Source organism: Cygnus olor, chromosome 20 (assembly GCF_009769625.2).
Source record: "Cygnus olor isolate bCygOlo1 chromosome 20, bCygOlo1.pri.v2, whole genome shotgun sequence".
NCBI classification, from domain to species: domain Eukaryota; kingdom Metazoa; phylum Chordata; class Aves; order Anseriformes; family Anatidae; genus Cygnus; species Cygnus olor.
In genome coordinates this window covers 551,755-575,574 of record NC_049188.1, presented here as the reverse complement: position 1 = coordinate 575,574, position 23,820 = coordinate 551,755, and the positions used below count along the sequence as shown (strand labels likewise).

Here is a 23,820-nt window from a genome sequence, read left to right as displayed (position 1 = left end):
TCACCAGAGAGGTACCTGCTCCACCCAGAAGCTTCAGGCATGACTCCACCTTAAACTGCTGCCTTCTTGCTCCCATTCCCCTCTTTCCCTCCTGGTTGTGCCAAGGAGAGATGGAAACTTAATTTTTGCATGTTTGGTATTTACTGATTTAATACAGTCTTGGGAGTGATCATTTCAGCCAGATGATTAATTTTTAGCCCTAATGTTTGTGGTTTACATACCAGTCAATTTACAGTTTGCTTTCTTTTTTGTGCTGATAAGTTTAGCTATGAACCATAGTCAAAGAATGTTTTGGGACAGATGTTTGACGTACCAGAATGGATGCCAAATGCAGATGAGTGCATTTAATGTATTTTATTAATGCCCCGCACAGACAAACACATCTTCACAATGGAGTTTAAGTAAAAGCTGTCTCTAGGCTTCAAGATGCAGCTGCCATTCTCCAGCGTCTTCAGAGAGCAAAATTTCACTGCTAACTAGAAACAGTCCCGACCCCCCCCGCCCCATGTTACACTCTTGAACAAAACAAGGAGATAAGTAACATTGGGATGAAGATTACACGTTACATGCACTTGCTAGATTCTGAGCAGATACAAAGGGTAAGGAATTTGATTTAGACGGCTAAATTACTACTACTGTAATTAAGAAATCATAAATAAGGACAATGTTTGAAACATGTTTTATGCAAGCACCTTGGCTTCCAGATTTGCCTCCCCTTCAGGATGGGAAGCAGAAAATTTCTTCTTTGATTGTGCTTTTAAACAGTCATAAAACAAACAGCACCTAACTGAGTTTTGTAAACCTCTGAAAATTTTTAAGGCAATAGGTGATAAAATGTCACTGCCTTATCTGAAGAATTTCATTACAGGAAGCTTTTACAAATGAATGAAAAAAAAATGCAGTACAGCAAATAAAACAGTGGTCTCAGTCTTGAGCTCCTCTCTGGGAAAACACATGCCAGATGCTCAATCAACAGCAGTTGGTTGAACATGACATATAGACAGTAGTTTCCCAAAACAGCTTAGTGCCATCAAAAGAAGTTTCCAGTACTGGTTGGAAGAGCAAGATTAGAAGCTGTAAATGAAGCAGAAAAGGCTACTGAACAGCAGAAAGTCTTTGCTGGACACAGTATTCCTCTCCACATTTTTATTTGACTCCGTAGCTTAAATTAGTCATTGTTCAATGAGTAACCGAATATTGGGCCAGAAAGCCTAATTCACCTGTGTATCCTTTTTCCTTGAGACACTGTGATGTCTTGTCAAAAGGTACCTTCAGTGACCTAGCACCAGGAAGCCCTTTGAACTTGTGCTTTTGGGAGCAATTGCATGACACTTGACAAGGTTTAACTCTTAGCTGTTGTTTTTTAATACCCTGGGATTTCACTGTTGCTGCATTATGCAAACACAGCTCAGCTTCCTCCCAGGGTGGTGATAAAAAGACCAGAGGAAGTGGCTCAGCAAATTTCACTGACCATAAGGTAAAGTTAATAAAACAATTGAGGAAGCTTCTATTGTTCATAGAGAAGGGAAGCAGCAGCTGAATTTGGCTCCTGAAGAACGGGGTGGAGTCACCACTGTTCAGCCCTTACATCAAAAGTCTTTCTTAAATGCCAGTGTCTATTCCAAACACAGTTAATCAAACTCAGCACAGGAGCTGCATGGAGATGTTTTACTCTCTGTGCCTTGCAAAGAACAAACTAGGTGATCCCAATATATTGTGATAATCTATACATAGGTTGCTAGAAGGAAAAACTCGATGTAGTATATTCTGCTCTGTCTTCTGCAAGTCTTTGCTCTCTCTACATCATTTCCAACTGGGAGAGCTTGTGCAGTAGGAGGATACAGCTAGTTCCTTGTCTTTTGTATGAAGACATTGTTTTACTGTCTTTCAGGATGTGGCACATCATAATCACTGACTGTGTGTGTTAAATTACTGTTGTGTCAGGCCATATACCTGGAGTTGTTTTGACAGTGTAACTTAAAATACTGTAATTCTTTGGGGAAGGCAAGAGGAAAGCAGGAGCTTAGATCAGCAGAGCAAGAGTTTGAAGCAGTTTGGATAATTCTGATTGATTTCTTCATAGACACCTTTCCTATGAAGAAAGACTCCAGATTTCTTGGAATAAATTTTCCAACTTGGAATGTTTCCTAGAGGACACATTCACAGGGGCCAAAACAGATTGGACTGTCAGGGATATTCCATCGAGTTGAAGAGGAAGAATTAGGCTGCTAAGGAGTGGATTATGAGGAGAGTAGGCTAACAGCTTGTCTGCTTCCTGTTGTGTCTGAATGGGGCTGAATGGATGGACATACTGTATTCTGGGGGCAGGATCACTATGATGACCTTAATTCTTTTATTGCTTTAGGTGCAAGAGAGTCTGACATTGTAGATCAGATTTAGTATTTTTGAGAGACAAGGGAAGTCCCCTGAGTACCTTTCCTGCCACTCTCAGGTTCATCTTTCCAGGCTGAGAGATTGAGCATGTCAATCTCATGGCAGTCAACAAAGTTCTCAGGATAAGTGCTGGCTTGGAACATGTTCCGGGGTAACTTTTTGATATGAGTATTGTCACAGATCACCTTCGACAGCGAAACTTTTTTCAGTGCATGTAACTGCTGCAGAGTGAAAACTCCTGGTTTCTCCCACCAGAATCTGCAACGATATTTTCAGAAGCAGCTTATAGTCTCCTTCAAGGTACTTGATGCTGTTTACTTCCCAAAATGGAAATCTGGCCAAGGTGAATCCTGAATAAGCACAACACTTTGGAAAGAGGTGTCTCCAGGTGTGACCTCTGCCACACTCATCTGCCATTACACAGCATCACCAGGCTGCTGGGACACAGTGACTGATCCTCCCTTCCGTACCCTGAGAGCAAATGTCACCTCAGGCAGAGCCTGCTGCAGATCACCCATGGCCTGGAGCTGGTGCTCCTCAGACACATGGGTCTGTATGGCTGGGCTGTAAGAAAGAACCCTTTGACAACTAGGGCTAAAATCAAGGTGTGAGTCCTGCTGGGAGCACTCAGTGGTGTGTTAGAGATGGGCTGGATCAGTGCAAGGCATAAAATGTAACCATTTTCCCCAATAATAAATGCCATGGGAGAGCTACCTACCTGTCTCCGTCACGCAGGTTTCTGAACTGGGTGCCAATGATGCAGGCCAGGAGGGGCCCGACTCTACCCTGGGGAATGAAGGGCTCTGTAACTGCTCCAATCCAAAGGTCAATATTGTCTGGTGTCCCATACAAGTCCATGAACTTCTTGGCCAATTTGGAGTTGCCTAGCACCTCAGAGAGTTCCTCTACACTTTGAGGCTGGGAGAGCCCACAGAAGCGCCTCCAGGCATTGTAACCTGCAAAAGCAGAAGCTGGTCAGGACCCATGTCTCCCCACTATCTGCTTATGCTCAGGAGCTAAACAGACCCCTGAGGTCATGAGCAACGTCTGCTCCTTCACATGGCATTAAAGGATTTGGAAGACATTCTTATCTAGGTAGAGACAGTCACAACAAATGCCATGGTTTCAAAAGTTGTTTTTATATGCACAGACTAACATTTTGGGTTTTCTTTACACATGGCTACCGGTTCAGCCCATCCTGTCACTTAGAGCTATGTGGTGCTGAGGGTGAATGCACCAGTTCTTGCAGTTTTGGGAGGCAAAATGTCTAGATCAAAATCGTAGGAAAGAGCAACATTTTGTTGTGCTTATCCCAATAACACCAATTCCTCCGCAGCACCTGGGGGCAATCATCCCCATGGGTGCAAACCACTTCTGCTCAGAGTTGTGGATTGTCTGAAGACATAAAACAAGTCTTGATGGGCAAAGAACAGATGGTCTGTCCAGCTCAGATGAAAACTGAACTTTGTCACTTGGGTCTGTACCTTCTGTACCCCACACGCTTTCTTGGCAATACACCACTGCTTCTTCCACTCTTTAATACATTATTCCAACTATCATCTTTGCCCTCCAGGCCCTTTGTCCTCTTCTTAATTCCTCAGAGAAAGATCTGTATAATATAGATCTCTTCTTCCCTGAGTCTGTCTGTCCATTCTTCCACCTCAAATCAAAGTACTGTTTTTTTTTTCCCATTGGTTTGGAAAAAGCTTGGTACATTCATGAAGCTGCTATAAACAACAAAGAAAAAGGAATTTTATTCACAGGACCTGTGGACTTGTGTCTCCTTACCTGGAAGGCCATGGTCTCTTCCCCGTTGCAAGTTCAGGGCTGCTAGATCCAGACCCATTACAGCAGTCTGTTCAAAAAGGTGGTTCTGGAGCTCCTCAACAAGAATTTGATTCTGTTTCATTAGTTTTGCATGATCAACAACCATGCCTCGTATCAGAGGGTCAACACCACCTGCATTCATTGCAAATCAGGAAAGGACTTCTCTTTTTACCAAGTTCCAGCTTTGATGGGCCCGTGTATGCAGCTGAAACAGTGCTGCATTAGATGCTTTTTCTACTCTGAGTGGCGTGGAGTTCACCTACCTCCACAATTCCATCTCAGCATATGTTAGTGCCTATGTACATATCCACAAAGGCCAGCTGATAAGGCCCCCCTTTAGCAACCAGATTCCCTACCCCTTCCTGTCCCTCAGCCTTCCTTTCTGCAACCTTAAATGCACTTGCTGCCCACCAGGACCCCCAGGCCCCCTTCTGCAGACCTGCTCCTTAGGCAGTCAGTCCCCAGCACACACTGATGTATGGGGTTCCATCCAAAGTTTTGTTTTGCAATTTACTTTGTTTAGAATTAGCTATCAATTGAGAAATATTTACTGGAACACTAAATGAAAAAAATAAAATCAATTCATGTCTGTTTGTCTATGTCTTTTTCATAGTCATTAAGACAGAATTATAAAAAACACAGTAAAACTGGCTGCATGCATATATTTTGGTATATTTTCCATAATTAGTGAGATAATTCATTTTGGAGGAGACATTTGTCTTCCTTGGAAAGATTCATGCCTGCAGACATCAGCTGTATAAGAGATGGATCCCATAATTCTCTTTAGAGTCATAAAGAGACCGCTAGAAAGCAATTACCCTGTCTTAGGTCAGTTGGATTGATGTGTCACCCTCTGGCAATGCCTGCCAATTACAGGGGGTTATAAAAAACTTGCTTAGTCTGGCCTAAATTTTGGTTGACTGATTTTTGGCACTGTGTATCTTGTGCCTCCCAGAACAGCATGAGCAATTACGGTATTTGAGTGAAGGCACAGTGCTCGCTCACACTGTCAGGTCTCACTGAGATGAGAGGCAGACGGCCACCTGAGATGCAGATTTGATCTGTTACATATTCTGGTTATTTACTGGCACGTTCAGAATATGAATGCAATGGTGTACTGGGTGCTCAGTAACATTCAGTAATTGGACTATTACAGCATGTAATTTTGGGCAAAGCTCCTTCCCCTGGGTACAGTACAGGTCCAATGTTCTCGTGATGTGTTTGGAGACAGTTCTGCAGGACTGTTCTGATGTCCCACATCTAGCAGACCACTCATTTGTCTTCAGCCCCTTGGGTAAACATGTCATGAGCAACTTTCAAGCTCAATGGCACTATAATTTTTGTTAACAATTAAGTAAATGGAGCTAAAGCAGTTTTTGGAGTCTCAGCTTGTGTGTCTAACCAGTGTACCTCCACCTGAGTGCCTACTTCAGGACCAGATCAGGACTGCTGGCTGCCCTATGTTCTTACCTTCTGTTATAATTCTCCAAGAAGCGCAAAATGTCAAATGAAGAGGGATGTGGGAAAGTGAACCCATAGGCTGAAAACTGTCATCTAAACGGGATACAAAAGGCTGTACTGAGGTATGACCAAATCGGAAAGCCAGGGAGAAAACATTTGATACCGTAGGATCCATAGTCTCATTGTAACCACTGTACAAGGGTATCCACCTGTTAGTCTCCTCTGCAAGCACAAGTGGAAGATAATCCCTGTATGTTATTATCTGAAAAAGGTATAAAAGCAGAGCAAGTGGTCAGCAGCTGTAGCAGAAATGCCATCAATGTCAAAGAGAACATGGAATCTCAGTGAACATAGAATCTCAGACCAGTGGCAGAGGCATTGTAAGATATTCATGGAAGAAAAAAAAAAAAAAAGCTGTAGCAATAATATGAGTCTGGCAGGAGATGCTGAGGTAAAATACTTGATTTTTAAAAAAAAAAGGCAGCAATGTTATTTGCATTAGAGAAAGGGAAGGAGGATTTTCCATGATTTCCATCCTGTTGTTACTACACAAGGTGACAAAGAGAACAGCTGAATTGAACATCTTCATATCTGCTAAAGAAAGTACATGTGGGTTTCAAAAAACCTCTGAACATGCATGCTGTCTCAGGTAGACTGTGCTTATTCATGAGTTTTCAACTCCCACAAATATCTCCATGAGTTATGCAAAGCATTATTTTTCCTCCTTTTACAGGAATAAAATCAATTTCTAAGCATGCAAGTGATAAACAGTGAGTAGTGGTTGGTACCTGGGTCATGGCAACTACGATCTTTCGACTCTCTTGGTAAAGCTTTTCTCCATCCCAGTGAGGATTTAACTTCCTCAGCTTTGTAACCAGGCGATTGTGCTCTCGGAGAAAGACAGTGTGCAGAGCAGAAAGTCCCAGGTTTTCAGTTACCCGTTTGTCACCTATAAATGAAAATATTTTAGGAAGTCTGTAAGCTGCTTTTTATTTCAACAGCAGATTTTGATGTTAGGACAGACAAGCAGCAATCAATAGTGCTACCGACAGTAATGCTTGTGGTTACACTTCCTAGCACTCATGCCAGATATTTGTTTCAATCACAGACAATTCAGATCATTTATCCAAAAACCTTGGAGAGGGGGCTTTAGGCAATTTAAGCTAAATTGTACTTGTTCATGAAGCAGCTGTAAACATATCATTTTGTGAAAATCTAACATCTGTCTTCCTCTTGTACCTAAAGGCTTTTAACTATCTTCCTTTGTATCGCTGTGAATGTTTGGTTTTGAAAATCTATCTCAGTTCACTCAACTTATGAACACCTCTGAGAGGCCTGTGAATGTACTTTCAGCAGAGATGCTGGAGAGAAAACTGAGGAGACGTGGCAAAGTCCCTCAGGCAGCTGACAGAAGAAGCACTGAGTCTCCCCTCATTCAGCAAGGGACTCTTCTCGTGTGGAAGGAAAGTGACAATATTATGTAATGGGTACACACTATATTCTTATCATTACCTTTGGAAGCTTCACATTTCTAGTTTTTTTTTTTTTTAATATTGTACTTATTCTGGACTACTTCCCATTTTAAATCATTACCTTTTGAGTCATTGTCTTGTTTAAAATTCAGACTGATATTTCTAGACTTGTCTTCAGATATATGTTGGGATATTCTTAAATATTAAAAATTTAGAATGTGGTACCAAGGAGTTATTAACAGAATTTAAGAGCTTTTAATTTTTAGTATTTATTGAATTGAAAACTGGTGAATTCTAGGTAGGAGGGAAAAAAATCACTGGGAAGTTTTAAACTCTGGTATTTATTCTATTGAAAAAAAATCTCCTACCTTTGAAAAAACTTTTGAAAGGGGGGGGGTGATTTGCTGTAACTCTTTCTGGAAATGAAAACAAAATCACTTTTGTATTTAATTAAACAATTATTGTTTTGTTATTACTCTTTCTAAATTTATGAGTGGTCTCTGTCTTTCACCTTATAAATTCACGTCTTGCAGCGCCTCATACAAATATAAAGAGACATGAGACAATTGAGCATAATGATCCTTTTTGGCTTTATGGACCATTAAGATATCATTGTCGCTCCCAGCAGAAAATTACTCCACGGATGCACCTTACCTGCTTTAAAACAGGGGATGTTCATACTCTTGTTTGTGAGTACACAAACACTTTTTGTTTTGTTCTCAAAGGGCAATAATTCCAACCCTGCATCAGTGAAGTTCTGGTTCACAGCCAACAAACCCATCCGGCTGGTCTGATTTCTAAGACTCTTTGCCATGGAGTCTTCGCTGCCGTACACCATGCTGGCATCAATGAATGAGCTGACTGCATTGATCTGCTCACGGGTAAATGTCCTGGGATTGCACACTGAAGCTGACTGGATGAATGGCATACAGGAATTTGATCTCAGCACCCGTGGGTCATCAGGGGGGAACTAAAGCAAACAAACGTAAGCAATGCCTCAGAGAAAGTTGTGTGGTTTTATTTATTATTAAGGTGGTGTGGGATGGAACAAAATTCATGGTACCTTGATTGGGAAGCAAGGGGACTTGAAGGTACAGTCGGTCTCACAGTGAAGATCCGGGTTTGCTCCTGCACCACTGGAAGGGGCTAAGTCTATATCGTGGTTGACCCACTGGCCCCAGTGCATGAAGAAAAGAGAGAGCTCCTGATCCTGAGTAATGTTCTCATTGCCTGTTCGAGCAATTTCATTGGACACTTTTCGAACCTGCAGAAAATCAAAATTAAGGTGTGTGGACTATCTGTTCCAAGGTGAATTTGCCTCTCAGCATAACACCTACTGTGAGAACATGGCTAAGATGATCTCTGATATGTTCATAAGAGTTAATTATGGCTTTGAACAGCCCCATGTCATGTCTCGGTTGGACTAAAATTGATGTGATTATAGCCTCCAGCCCTTTTGCAGCACCATCTTAACACCACAGTCACTCAGCCAAGCCTTGCTTCATGGCAGGCTCAATCTGAGGTATGTGCAGGTACCCGTAAAGTCAAAAAGATGGCTTAGGAACAGCCAAGCCTCCTTGCATGTATAAAAACCCTGTTGTATCTGAGCCCACCCTGGTGCTGTCTGCACCAAACCTGAGAATGCACACTTCTGAAAATATCTTGATGTTGTCCGTGCTTTGCTTAGTGAAGTACTTGCATCATTTTTTCTCATCTCTGTCTCTGACAAACACATGAGCCCATGCCACAACTTAGTTTCAGAAAACAAGCTCTAAATTAGCACCTGATTTAGCAGCCAATTTACACTCTAGGTGTTGTCATTGTTTCACTTCTGACGGACATCCTGAGGGCAGTGCTCGCTACTATTACTCAGACAAGAGTAACTGTTCTCACCAGTGGGAGTGGAAATCCATTGTAAAGCTTTCCTTCACTTACTCCTCTGGGAACAGACACTCCATCTTCATATGCTGCTGGGAGCCAGCGAGCAAATGCATGGTTGGAGGCCCCCAAATGAGAATGCTTTCTGGAACATCACAAGAAGAAATGCAAACACTGGTATTATTTCATAAATAATTTAATTGCTTCAGGCTTGTAGACAAATGCTTTGCGGACCTTTAATCCATGTCTGATTATTCCAGTAACAAAGGTGATAGCCAGAAAACACTGAGAAGTAAACAATACCAAGATTATGACTGTGGATTATTATTATTATAAATTCCAAATAAAATTAATGTCACGAGAAATCTTTTCTTATTTTTTTTTCAAGTTTATTTATTAAAGTTTATCTAAATAAACTTTAAAAAAATAAGATTCCTCATGACATTAAATTAATTTTATTTGGAATTTATATCTCTGTAGCACCTTGGTCACACAAAATCACAGTCTCACAGTAAGGCCATCACCAATTATCAGAGTGGCCATGCTTTGTCCAGTTGAGGCTTGGAGGCCTCAAAGGATGAAGATCCTCCACCAAAGGACGAAGGTCCCTCACCTCAGTGGGGACCAGTCCCAAGGCTGCACCTTCAGGAAGTTTTCCCTTTGTCCAGCATGAACAGCTCAAAGTGCAATCTGCAATTATGGTAATTATATTTTCCCACATTAATTAGAAGAATTTGACTCCATTGCTTAGTAACTACACTTCAAATAGCTGATGCAGACACTAGATCTGCCTTTGGCCTCCTCCTAGCCAAACTACAGAAGTCTAGCTCCCTTCACCCCTTCTCAGAGGCCACGTGCTCCAGGCCCCTGATATTCCTGGAAGTCTGCTGTTAAATCCTCACTAGTTTTTTTGCATCCCTCATGAATTATGGAGTGTCCAGAACTGGACCCTCTATCTGCACATCATGTTCCTCCTACTATAGCCCAATACATCATTGGCCCTATTTGCAGTACAAATGAATAGTTGCAATGAGAGCATTCTTAAACGTATCTATGTGCCTACCAGTTTTGAAGACAGGTTTCCTCAGCTGACTTGGCACAATAAGAGAGTTAGTCCTGGTTGTGATTTGAAGCACTAAAAGCAAGTTCCTTGTAGGCAACTATGAAACATCAGTTTTTTTCCCCAAACATACTTTGAAATCACTCAGTCAATAAACTCAAGGTTAACTTCAGTTAACTAGGCAATCTTGAAAGGAGGTAGGTTATATATTTCTACACTATTCTATAAATATGTTATCAATAACCTCAGTAAAATTTGTTCAGAAGAACAATAATACTGGTTGAGCTAACGATCTGTGACTCTAGGGACACAGTAAAACAGGCTATTTTGAGGAAGATAGTTACTGAATATCAGCTTATGCACACCGTCTGTGTATAAGCTTTTAAATCAATAAACACAGGGTAATACCTGTCTATACTGAAAAAGGGGTAGTATACCCAGAATTCACACCAATGTGCTGTGAAATAAGAGCATGCCCTAGAACAAATGCCACACCATAGCTGAAGCAATTACAAAATAAATAAATCAGTACAGAGCCCATTACCACCACAGCTCATTTTGATTGCTATTATTGTCCTTACAGGAAATTTTTGCAAAGTATTCAAGCACTATCTCATGGTGTGCATCTCAAGCTGAGCAAGATCCATTTTAAAGTGTTTATATAACACAGAGTGCCTTTGTTACTGAGTATCGTGTTATCTCACTGGATTAGGAAGCCTGAAGACAGCCCTACTCTGAGCCTAAAAATCAGCATGGGCATAGCTGCTCTTTGGGTGCTGAAGGCTCTGGGGACTGACCGAAAGTACAGATTAACCATAATGCCAGCACTGAGTGTGAGCTCCCCGCACAGGTGATATAGAGCTGTGATGTGCAATCACATTTGGCGTCTGGAGTTAGCACATCAGGCAGCAAATCTGTGGCAGAACAGGACAATATGCTTTGCTTTCCAAGTATCAGGCTAGAAATTTTGCCATCTGCTCATCAAAAAACCCAAACCAACAAAAACAAACAAACAAAACACTATCAAGGAGAAACAAACCAGAGTATGATCCTAGGTTTGAACCAGAAAGTAACAATGCCCAGAAAAGTGAAAAACTCATTTTTTTCAGCTTAAGGGATCACGCTATGCAGAGCTAAAAAGCCAAGAGCCAAAGTCTTATTTGCTTCCCATTCTTACGTATCACAAGAGTGTGTACTTTGGTAGCCACAGATATGCTGAGAGTTATAAAGATATGTTTATACAAACCAGACACCAAAATTAGTCATATGTGCCGTAATTCTTAGTGGAGTATAACAAACAAGGATTATTTATATTCACAGGACCCATGGACCTATGTTTTTAAAAATATTTTTAGGTACTATGTCCAAGAAATCTGAAGTTAAAAATTTTTATAATCAACACTCATCAGGTTCAAAACTTGGAGTCTCCCTAAGTCTGGGAAAATTAATACTACTGGTATTACAAAGGAGGAAGGGGCGGTTTTCTGGGGCCTCAAGCAGAGAGAGGGGTAGGATTCCATAGTCCCCACATATTCTTTCCTCAACTTTTAACCTTCCCCCACCCCAGGAATTCCTTTCCTTCAGCCAAAGCAATGTATGGACAGCAGTGGACTTATGTGCAAAGTTTTCAAGACATGATATCTTTTTCCTGCCAGGTATAAGTAGAAATGAAACACCTGATACAGGCATCACTAAAAAAAACAAACAAACAAAAAAAAAAACACATTTCACTCTTCTTGCCCTGTTGAAAGGTACACAAATGACTTTAAAGACATCTAACCTGAGTCAATGCATAAACTGGAAAATCCTTGCCCACACACAAATCCTACCTGTTGTTACACTCTCCAGTAATGGTCCGGTAACTATCATCCTCTGGGCATTTAATAGAATGAATCTGACAGTCACAGCCAGTTTCTCTGGAAATCATCTCCTTCTGTTTTCCGTCTAGGAGGTCTGCAAAAGAAACCATGCAAAAGGACATTCACTCTTATTGTATCTTCTTGGTATTCTAAGTTAATGCTTGATATTTCTGTATCCCTAGTAAGGTCAGCATCCACTGCACCAACATCAAGTGTTATTTAAAACTTCCTCTGATTTAAACTGGCAGAAAATGCATTCTTCTTGTGGAATACATTCTGTCATCAGTATCTGCCTACTTCATCCCTCAGTAACACGAGAATCTTGGCATGGGAAACAGTGGGTCTATGCTGAAAGCGTCAGCAACTAAATCCCACCAGATAACACTTTTCCTCAGGGATTTAAACTTGTACAATGGCTTTAACAAGCTCAATGAATTTTCTCTGATGATGAATCGCAAATGGAGAAGGTTCATGCACTGACTTTTGGTGTCTAGAGTTGACAGCTTTCCTGAAGTTACTTAGGGGTAGTTACATTGAAGTTCAGCTCATGATTCATCTGACCAAATATAGGTCTCCACTTATCCCTGTTCTGTTACAGATGTTTATCACATGGCATTTATTGGCTTAAGAACGCATACGCAAAAAGTTGCTGTGCACCAGCTGATGTGCAGTAACTGGTTTCCCCAGAATAACTTGTGCCTGTCTGTCTCTCTCTGTACCAAGGACCATTAGCTCATCCAGAATTACTCTGCTCTTACTAAGTAACTAAGTCTAGTAACTACAAAAAAAAAATGAAGAGGAGATGTGAGACACTATGAGAATAGTGGTAAGGCTGTGAGGTTTAGCAGGAAGGGATGACACCACAGGGCTCAGCACTAGTGAAGTTGTCTTAAACAAGAACTCCTTTGCACCAGCAAATTGTCAGCATCAGCTTGATGGTGGGCACATTGCAGCTGCCAATTACCTGGCATTGCAGCCTGTGCTCCAGCAGCTGTGCTCAGCCCAAAGAGTCCAGGTGGCTGGTGCACGCTCCTCAGCTGTGATGCAATGTACCTCCAACGTCAGCAAGGTCACATGACAATTGTTTTAATTGTTCTAGGAATTAATCCATTGGGAATAAAACAAGGAATACTGTCAGGACCACTGGAATGATTTGAAGAGCCTGGTTTGGTTGATATCTCAGAAACATTCAGGCAGAATAGATGAGAAATTGCTCATCTGTATGTCCTTTCTATTCTCTAGCACAGGCAGGGCTGCGTTGACTAGAGGCACACTAGCTGTGAGCTGAGTCAGGACTGTGGAAATATAACAGCTGCATTTTCATCGTTAATTTGATCCCTAAAACCTTTTGTCATCTCTGGGCAAGGAAAGCTGGGATGGCATGGAACAACTTTCCAGGAGATTTGAGGACCATCATCACCAGTAAAGTTTTACATTTGACTAGGAACAAAATCATGACCATGTAGATGGGCTTCTGTCCTTGGAGGCTAGAGTCTCCTGACACTCAGCATGGTTTGTCCCAGATTTATTCCACTTATTCTTAGCAACATTGTTCCTACCCCATTCACCCTAGGCTTTTTTTTTTTTTTTTTTTAAATCAAAGATATGAGTTGAAATAGGCAGTGCCAAACTGATGATTAAAACACCAGGTGGTCTGGGTCTGCCTCTGAACACACTTTATCTTTCCACTGCTTACAGGGTCTACTCACCCAGGACCATAAAGTCAAACAGAACCAGCTGTGCCTCTGTGGGGAAGGGCTTTATAACCAGTTGTTTGGATCATGGCAGAGCTGCTCTCTGATGTGCCTACTATGACAGCTTTTCTGCTGTTGGCAAGATATTTTGGACTAAACCACATTACCTGTAACATTGAATCTCCCCTTCCCAGGCAGCTGCAGCTTTCCTTTGAGGAGTTTCAAGGTAGTTTCCAAATAGTCGGCAGCACGGACTGCAGATCTGGTTCTTCCTACAGGCTCCTTTAAGTGCTTCAGGAAATCCATGGGACTGGCAACTTTTTCCTCTAGTTTTTGCTTTAAGCTAAACAGGAAAGAGTCCCATGAAGTGACCTCTTCTGTCCTGCAGGACTGGTGTATTTAGACATGACAGCACTGCCAGGTCCCTGGGAAGGCTCTGCTCACCTACGACAAACTGACTGCTCATCAGGTTTGCATATCTCTATCTTAGGTAAATTTTGGAAAACAAGTCATTGTAATCCCTTTCAAGTTTGCTTTACATCCTTGTCACAATGAGTCCTGTTAAACTATATGAAAAGCTAGAAAAAAAATCTGTGGAAAATTGAGTTATTCGGTCACTGGATAAAACTTTACATTTAGGATGTCCCAATATACATTCTGTGAACAGAAACAGTCTTGGATATGCTGCTTCTGTTCCTGGACCCAGGGACCTTTTGTAGAGAGAGAGACTTGTCCCCAAAACAGCCTGCTGCCTGGAACAGGCTTTTGGGGACAATACAAATGGTATAAACTGATTCCTGGCTTTTGACTCCCTTTAAATTTGGTGACACTGAAACTTTTTGTGCAAGGGTGCTCCTTTTCACCACTCTGATGACTGTGGTTCTTCTGGAGAGAGGCAGAACTTTAGCAGCCAGGAGAGGACTCAGCATGTATTCAGCATGCTCGTACCACTAGACACCAGATCCAGCCAAACTGAGGAAAAGGACCTCTTCAACTATAACAGGGAGAGTCCTTAGATAAAGGTGTCTCCTTAATAGACACGCACTGCAGAGCGGAACAAATATATTTTCTTTTATTGCCTTGAAATAAGGAAGCTGTTGTGCAAAAAAAGACTCACCTTTTTCGGGCATGTAAGTACGCTGCATCCACCAGCTGCCTGGCTTCATTTATGCTGCTCAGGAGAGATGAGTCTGATAGCACTTCTAAGTGCTCTACTCAAAAAAAAAAAAAAAAAAAGGCAGAAATTGAGGATACTTTGTAGTGCACGCCAGGAGCTACACATCCTACTCTATCTCTGGGTGCTGGGGCACATTGACTCACTTTACTTGCAATTCTCACTAAGTTTTTAGCACTACTTTGACAGATTTATCTGTTCCTCCTGTTCACCTGGTTCGCCCCATCACTGAGGTCATGAAAGTTATAGGACAGTAAGTGACCATAAAGTGATAGCTTATTATCCATGTCAGACTTGACTCTGTTGGCTTTGGGAGGTCTTTAGAGAGTTAATTTTCACCCTTCTTTTTGAAGTTATTCTTCCCTTTAAGAAGGGACATTCACTTAAGATATAACATGGAAGTAGCCAAATATATGGTCTGTGACCAGTTTTACTGTCATAAAATGATACTCACGCCCTCGGAAGACCCAACATAGACAAGCTTCTTAGGCATTGATTTCATTGTCAGTGGGCAAATCTGCAGGGTATTTCAAATTTATATTGGAACTATGACTAACTAGGAAATCAGACCGACTGAGTTTTGACTCAAATGGCCCATAAGACATCACACCTTTTCAAGTACAATATCAGCAGGAGGAAAAACAAACTTACGATTTAATGAGTCCAATGGCCCAACTAAGCAGAGGGTGATGATTACTCCTAGCAGAGTTACTATCAGTTTTATGCCTAGAGAAAAACAAAATATAAAAATTCTCAGTTCACATAAATGAATGGGCAGAGCTTCCCTGAACCATCAGAAGGGATTGACAGGCCCTGTTTGGTTGGAATATATCTTTCAGGACCTAGGAATAAAATACAGAACCCCTCTGATCAGGTTTGTAGTTGGGACTCTGACTTGCAAAGACACCAGCTGCAGGTCTTGATGGGACACAAGGCTGTACCTGTGATGTAGGACATTTAATAAATTGCACTGAGTAATTGCCAAGGAGATAGCCAAATGCAGTTCAACCTTCAGTGACAAGGGTTGTCAGCAAAGTGTGTTGGAAGAGGGCAGTGTCCCACTGTACGGAGATTGGGAGGGTCCGTTGCAGGTGGCTGGTGTGAAGGAGACTCCATAAATTCATGGTCAACCTGCCCTCTCTGCTTCTTCTCAGTCTTGTTACTGATGAGGAGGCAAATCTAGCACTGGTCCTCCGGACTTTATATATAGAGAGAGTATATATACAGTAGCAGAGTGACTTCCTGGGAAGGAATTACTTAACCGAAAGGTTGTAATTATGTATATATATAAAGTCATTTAGTCAATATTTTAACAGTTTAGAACAGGAAATAAAGATAAAATTTGGAAGAACTGGTGAAATTCTCATCATGAGCCAGGCTATTTGTATTTGCAGCCTGGGGAAATTCTTCACAGGGATTGACAGCTGCTTATTCCTTGCAGTCTTTTACTGCAGCGTATTGCTACATGAGGGAGGAAAGCTCCTTTTTCCCACTTCTCAAAATATATGTATTTCAGGTATGCTGGAAGAAGTAAGTAGAGACACCAGCTCCTAATGCTCTACTCTGTCTCCTCATCTCCTTGGGCTCAGCTAAAGGATGCATCAATACCCACACCAGAAATACCAAACTGGTTAAATACAGACTTAAGATTAAAAAGCACTGATCTTACCTTCCATCTCTGCAGAGTTCATAAGACTGGGAAACTAGCCAGTCATTTATAACATCTGCAGCAGGGCAGAAATCAGCTGGGTCTGACCTGGGTGTGGCCAAAAAGGGAGAAGTTGGGACCAAGTTGAGCCAAGAGGAAATATCTGCTGATTTATTTTCCTGAATTAAGAAAGGTGCACAGTTCTCTATTCCTTTTTGGTAAATGCTTACTTCCTTTCTTAAAAAAAAAAAAAAAAAAAAAAAAAACAGTAAAAAAGGAAAAAGAATAAAGGTACACATTTCTTTTCTGCAAGGTGAAAGGGATCATCTTAATTTTATGAAGGTAGAAGATGATGGTGGAATTTGGCTTCTTTCTCCCTTTTGGTTGACATGTCTGCTGGTTTGGAAAGCCAGAAATGTGTCATTTTGCCAACATGTGTTTGCAGAGTATACAAAGGTGAAAATAGGCATGTCTGCCTGGTGGACCTGTGGACCTGCATGCAGTTTCTGTGTGTGTGCCCTGTATTTTCAGAATACGCAATATGAACTGCTGACCATAAGTGTGCAGAAGAAGGCTGCATGCATTTGTCATAGCACAACACAAAACTGTAAGCAGTAACCAGCCATCAGAATTTGTAGATTTGGCAGGAGTGAAGACATGATATTTATAAAAAAATAATAAATAAAATAAAATTGCAACCTTATTTTAAAGTGACATAGTTGGGTAAGTGCCATTGCAGGTACTTGCCAAAATTTGTATCAAGGAAAACCAAAGTTGTCTCCCATTTCAAATTGCTTAATAACATTATTAGTATAATTAAAAACTTGTCAGATCATCAATGATTTGGAAATTAAAATAAAATCTCTGTTGATCATTGTGGATGAAAAAGACTGGACAAAGAACAAGGCAGTTGCACAGAACAAGGTGGATCAGTAGGAAAAAGGGCTGCACTTCAGTGGGCAAATAGGAAGGTAGAAGAAAGAATTTACTTCTTTGAACATCAGTCAGGATTATTTCAAAAGACAGTGCTCATGACCATAATGTGAAAAAACAAACAAAACAAACAAACAAACAAACAAAAAACTATATATGGCACTTGTGCCTGGTAAAACTATATTCAGAAAATAAGAGTACTCTGTTTTAAATTCAGTTTAAGTAGCCAAATTTTTAGGCTCAGACAAGCTTTTTCAGAAGCCCATCAATTTACCAAAAAGAAAATTAAGTACTGATTTAGAGCATGCATATACCTGAACACCTCTACCAGTGGTGAAGTACTTAAAACATATCTTAGTGTGAAAATGAAGAGCACGTATCTATCCTTCCTCTTCCTCCACCAGTAAGCCAAATGCCTACACATGGTCTTGCCTTCTTCAGTGCAGAAGCAGGCGCCTCCATCCTGTCCAAGTCACTGGGGGACTTGAACAAGTGCAAAATTGTACAAAGTACAAAAATTTTGAAAGATAAGAATGATCCATCCACAGAAGATACTGCTATAATTTATTCATCTTTGATTTCTTAATATTTTCATCTTGAGATCAGATAGGTGAGATGGGTGAGTGTAAGAATGTTACTGTGGAGTAATAAACTCTTTTTATGAGCAGCAAGGGCCCAGAACTTCTTATGATAGAAAGACTAAAGTCACCAAATGAAACTGTCAAATGCAGGGACAAAAATAAACAAAAGGAGAGAGGTTTTCACACAGCACATAACTGTGAAACCATTGAGAACAGGATGAGTCCATGGACTGATCAGACAAATTAATGGAAGAAAGAACCTTCCAAAATGTATTAAACACAAAGACACCAATATAGTTCAGGTATCCCAGAACTACAAACTGCAGACAGAAGGTGGAGGAGAAATCACACGATATGTTTTCTCAGCTGAATTTTCTGCTCCTATGACCATATCTAACTCACTCTCTATTCCACACATGAAACCACTAGATATGAGTGGATGAAGGAGTGCTCCAGCGTTCAAAGAGAGATCAAGTGATTCACGTCTGAATAACAGGTTATTTAGCTAGTTTTATGTCCACTCTGAATTAGTTTCTTTGAGACCAGGCTTTCATAGTTTGCTTACAAGTATATAATTGGAAGCAGAGACAAAAGCTCCACTGGGTCTTATCTGTGGCATCTTTAGCTTTGTTCAAAGTACCTGCTGCCCTGATTGGTTTGGCATGGTTTCTTGACAAGCCAGTGTTGACTCTCGCTCATCACCTTGGCAGTTAAATAATCAAACACTTGGTCAGTGCTGGCAGAACTTTATCCAAGAATTGAATGAATTTCCTAGTTCTTCCTTCTGAAGAGAGAAATTTGTCCTGTTCAGTGTCCTTCATTTTCATCCAGCCCTTCTCCTAGAAAAATGTCACAGACTTGAAGACTCCACCAAAGACCTTGGGAGAGTTTCCTCAGTTCTTTAAACATGAGGTTCAATATTTTTGAAAACATCTAATTCATATAAATTCAATGCTGATAGATTGCTTTTTGCCAGTATTATGAAAACCACCTGATTTGCATTGACTTTTAAAGTGAAGACTGTTGCCAGGAGGGTAGTAAGTATTTTTGTCATCAGAAGTCACAGGCTGATAGCAGTCCAGTGCATTGTGCACCTGCTTTTTTGGTTGTCTTTTTTTTTTTTTTTAATTTTAGATGCATTTATTGAATGATCTTTGAGGGCAGACAGGCTTAGTGGCAGGTGGTGGCAGCAGGATCGTCTACATGGGGGTGACAACCTCTCTCTGCCATTGGAAATTAAACAAATGGGAAGATTGCTGAGCTTCCACGTGTGGAAGTGGGAGTGGGGAACAATGGATGTCTCAGCAGGTCGTGCTAGAGGAAAGAGTGTTGCATTTTTTGTGTGAAAATCCCACTGGTTGTGCCCAGAAGCTGCAGGTAAAGAGCAAAACCATGGTCAATGCATGTTTGTGAGCTGCGTGCTAAATGTTGTACCACATTCACTGGCACTCCAAGGCAACCATAGCCCCAATTCCCTGCCCTGTACGGGCTGCAAAGATTTCAGAAGCATTTCATTATTGCAGAATACTTCATGACACTGCGATGATTTGGTGCCAGAATTGCAAAAGTAGTACATCACTAATCTTAAAAAAGTGAAATCTTAATTCTGAACAGCAAAAGAAAAATACGCAATGTACCAGGAATTAATTCTGTTCTGTTTGCTCAGAAATCAGTTACTGTTCAGTGTAAACCCTTCCCTGTGTCAGTACTGTTATTTATGATCATTCTGTAGAACATTATACAAGCTGTTGTGGAGAGACTGACATTCAAGAGGAACTTGTTACTGATGATCAACCATGTAAATCCCAAAAGATTAAGTACCCAGTCCTTCCTACTGTTTAAATATTTTCACAGATCTTACTGAGACAAAATAAATGAATAAATAAATAAATATACAAAGAAGAAAACTGCAAACAAATATGCTTCATGTTAAAACAAATATTTATATATGTGCGAAGGTTAGGTTTTCGGGAACTGAAAATACAATGCCTTTTTTCCACTCCTAAAATGAAATTCAGTATCAAAAGCAGAAGCTGGTACTAGAGGCGCTCTGCTCACCCTGACTGACAATCTACCACGTCCATACAGCTTTCTACATACAAACTGTACTTATGCAGAATTCTAGGTATCTCAGGGTGATTTTGCTAAATTGCTTTTGTATTTTTGACATGTATCATTGCTGTTGCATTAGTGCCTCAGTGAAGCCTGGACCCCCAAGCTGCCCTTAGAACAGTGAAACTGCAAAGACAGGGACACTGTCTGCCTTCAGGGGTGTGCATTGTCACTCGCAGGTGGCCCAATGCCCGTTCCCAAGGTTGAAGTAACCTGACATTTGCATTGCAAGTTTGACACTAGATGTGTCCTGCCAACTACTCCAGCTCAGGTTTAAGGGCAGTACCCAGGACTTTCAACTGCCCACAGGCAAGTTGTCTCATGTCACCTGCAGCTAGGAGTTATGGTTCTTCAGTGCAATCTTTTGAGCTTGAAGAGAACACAGGGTATCTTGCCTACCAATGCTGATCACCATTCAGCAAAGCATACAAGACATCTGGGCAGCCAGGGCATTCATTATCCATTAATTAGCCTATCTCAACTGCAATAGACTCTCTATCACATCTCCCCTCTGTTCTGAGTGAATAGAAGTTTGAGAATTCTTCTCTTTCAGACCCTTATTGTGTTATTCATATTATGTCTTGGTGATACCATTTAGGTTGCATATCCTCACGTGTAAATCTTAGTGTAAGTCTAACAATATGTAGCTATGCAGCCACTGATGGTGTTTGCTAAATATGTCATCAAGAATTAGCTGTAGCAACAAGATCTTTAAACTTAAGCAACACACACACACACACAAAAAAAAAAAAAGCTTTTATGGACACAAGAATATGACAAGGATTTGGACAGGTTTGCTTCTGGATCTACTTGGGCAATAAGTAGGAGGCCAGACACAGAGCAACAGTGTGGGTTGAAATCAGGTGAATTAAAAACCAAGAGGCTATGGGCTAAGGTGGGTTTTGTGGCTCCCCTACAGATAACACTTCCCTTCTGTCCATGGTTCAACCAATCTACCCTCACCACCAGCAGTTCTGCAGTTCTCACTCTCCACCCAGGGACAGCAACCGGTAAAGTTTGCTGAGAAAATCCCCTAAGCACGAAATACTCCCGGTAGGAGCTGGTACCCATCTCGCAGTAGCTGCATACATGCTTGAAGGCCCCATGGGATCTGACCACTTCAAACTCTTCTCTCAGTGGGCACTTTCAGTGTTGTTGGGACAGCAGTGTTGGACAGGCAGCAACATCATGGGATGCTCAGGAGGTGGCACCACAGGCCTTTACAGCATCAGAGGCCTGGTGGTGAGATTCCCACCCCTCTTTGAAGTCCTCCATTTCTCCAGTTTACATTATCTTCCTGCTCTGGAACCAGTTCCTATCTCATCTGGGCATCTGGGACACAGCCAAAGCAGGAGCAGTTGTCAAGCACCTAGAAAGCCACTGAGAGGACTTACAGGACTACCAGGTGATCAGGCCCAGTCAGCATGGGTTTATCAAAGGCAGGGCCTGCTTGATGAATTTGATCTCCTTCTACAACAAGGTGACATGTTCAGTGGATGAAAGAAAGGCTGTGGATGTGGTCTACCTAGACTTCATTAAGGCTTTTGACACTGTTTCCCTCAGCATTCTCCTGAAGAAGCTGGCTGCTCAAAGGTGTATGCTTTGGATTAAACACTGGTTGGGTGATCAGGCCCAAAGAGTTGTGGTGAATGGATTTAAATCCAGTTGGAGGCCAGTCACTAGTGGTGCCCCCCAGGGCTCAGTGTTGGGGCTAGTTCTCTTCAATATCTTTATCAATGATCTGGACAAGGGGATGGAGTGCACGCTCAGTTGGTCTACAGACAACACCAAGTTAGGCAGGAATGTAGGCTCAAGGGTAGGAGGGGTCTGCAGAGGGATCTGGATAGGCTAGAATGGTGGGCTGAGGCCAACTGTATGAAGTTCAACAAGGCCAAGTGCCAGGACCTGCACTTGGGGCACAATAACCCCAAGCAGCGCTACACGCTGGGAGATGAGTGGCTGGAAAGCTGCCTGGCAGAAAGAGACCTGGGGGTATTGGTCGATAGCCAGCTGCATATGAGCCAGCAGTGTGCTCAGGTGGCCAAGAAGGCCAACAGCATCCTGGCTTGTATCAGAAATAATGTGGCCAGCAGGACTAGGGAAGTGACTGTCCCTTTGCGCTCAGCTCTGGTGAGGTCACTGTGTTCAGTTTTGGGCCCCTCACTACAAGCAGGGCATTGAGATGCTGGAGTGTGTCCAAAGAAGGATAACGAAGCTGGTGAAGCGTCTAGAGAACAAGTCTTACGAGAAGTGGCTGAGGGAGCTGGGGTTGTTTAGCTTGGAGAAAGGAAGGCTTAAGGGAGACCTTTACAATTAAAGCACCTCGGGGAGGTACTTTACAATTACATTAGAGGTTGTAGCAAGGTCGGGATCAGGCTCTTCTCCCAAGCATCAAGTGATAAGATGAGGGGAAATGGCCTTAAGTTGTGCTAGGGGAGGTTTAGGCTGGGTATTAGAGAAATCTGCTGGGCCTTCCAAAGCCAGCACTGGAGAAAAGCCATCACTATTTCCTGAACCTTGGGAGATAAAAGAGCAAAAACTTGCACATAGAAGGAGTGTTTGAACATTTCTCTGAAGAAGAAGAAAAGTCTGTCTCATGAGTACTGCTTTTGTTGTAGTTTGCTGTCTTGCATAATATTGAAAAATGCCATTTGTTACATGAGACGAACTGTCATCTCTCCTCTTGTTCTCAGATCTTTCTATAAACACATCCTGTTCTTATTAGGCAATATTGTTTTGTCTGTAAACATTCCAAGAACTGTAGATGAAAATAGGTGTTCACTGACAATGACACGAAATGAGATACGAAAAAAAAGTCAACAACAATTAAAAAAAATAAAAAATAAAAAATGAATAATGTTGTGGGAATTCTGACCAGAGTAATGAAAGCCTGAGTCTAGCCAGGCCGCAGGAATCAGTCAAGGATGTGGTCCTCTCCAGACCCATCTGGTGTCCTGATCAAACCTTATGCCCTCTTTACCCCCATCAGACATTTTCTTCATGCTCTGGTCTGCTCCAATCTCCTCTGTTTAGCTGCCAATGCTCTCCAGACCCTCTGCACCTCCTCTGATCCTCTCCTTCCTCTCTGAAGGTCCCTTCATTAAGGGGTCTGGAGGTCTGGAGCCTCTCTGTCCTTTCCATATACACTGTGGGCCCCTCCAGACCCCTCCATTTGGGCTCTAGTATTCTGTGCTCTGTGAACCTTGTCCTTCCAGGTTCCTCCATTTGCCATCTGAAGGGTATTTGAACCCTTACCCTGAAATGAAGCCTCACTTCAACAGAGCTCTTTGGATACCAAATGCACAGTACTTCATGCTCAAAAGGCATAACAAGAAATAGCTCATAGCAGACCATAGACCTCAGCTTTACTAACTGTGCCAGTCAGGACAGTAGTGCTTTCCAGCTCTGAAGGCTCTTCTCCCTTGTGCCATATCCTAAACTGAACCCCACAGTCACTTCAGGAGATCCAGAGGATGCATCTCCTAGCTCTGAGTGTGAATATGGAGCCTAGAAGAGGGAAAAGGGCACCTGAATAACTGAAAGGGATGAATTTAAGCTTAATTTTACTCTTGAATGTCTCCATAATTGTCCAAAGACAGCTTCCCCCAACTCACCCCTCTATTTAGCTCTATCACATTTGTTAGTCTTATTCTATTCACTATTTCATGCGTCCAGAGATAGAGATGGTTTAAGGACCTGGTTTCCTTAGGTTAGATATTAGGAGAAA

General features: G+C 41.7%; 1 protein-coding gene across 1 annotated transcript; it reads right to left on the bottom strand.

Annotated features, from left to right (window-relative positions):
* Positions 1–339: 339 nt before the first annotated feature.
* LOC121057893 (myeloperoxidase-like) lies at positions 340–15,543 on the bottom strand. Its single transcript, XM_040532618.1, has 12 exons — positions 15,471–15,543; positions 14,763–14,856; positions 13,813–13,988; positions 11,922–12,045; positions 9,048–9,177; positions 8,218–8,418; positions 7,809–8,124; positions 6,471–6,631; positions 5,692–5,944; positions 4,183–4,353; positions 3,113–3,350; positions 340–2,652 (listed from the first exon to the last, which is right to left on the bottom strand). The coding sequence occupies exons 3-12, from the start codon at positions 13,949–13,951 to the stop codon at positions 2,397–2,399; spliced, it is 1,989 nt and encodes a 662-aa protein (XP_040388552.1). The 5' UTR covers positions 13,952–13,988; positions 14,763–14,856; positions 15,471–15,543; the 3' UTR covers positions 340–2,396.
* Between the last annotated feature and the right edge of the window lie 8,277 nt (positions 15,544–23,820).

Coding starts and splice junctions, on each gene's coding strand:
- LOC121057893 (XM_040532618.1), bottom strand. CDS start 13,951: ATGGATTTCCTGAAGCACTTAAAGGAGCCTGTAGGAAGAACCAGATCT. Junction 8,125..8,217: donor CCCCTTGCTTCCCAATCAAG/GTACCATGAATT, acceptor TGTTTGCTTTAG/TTCCCCCCTGATGACCCACG. Junction 3,351..4,182: donor AAGAGACCATGGCCTTCCAG/GTAAGGAGACAC, acceptor CTGCTTTTGCAG/GTTACAATGCCTGGAGGCGC.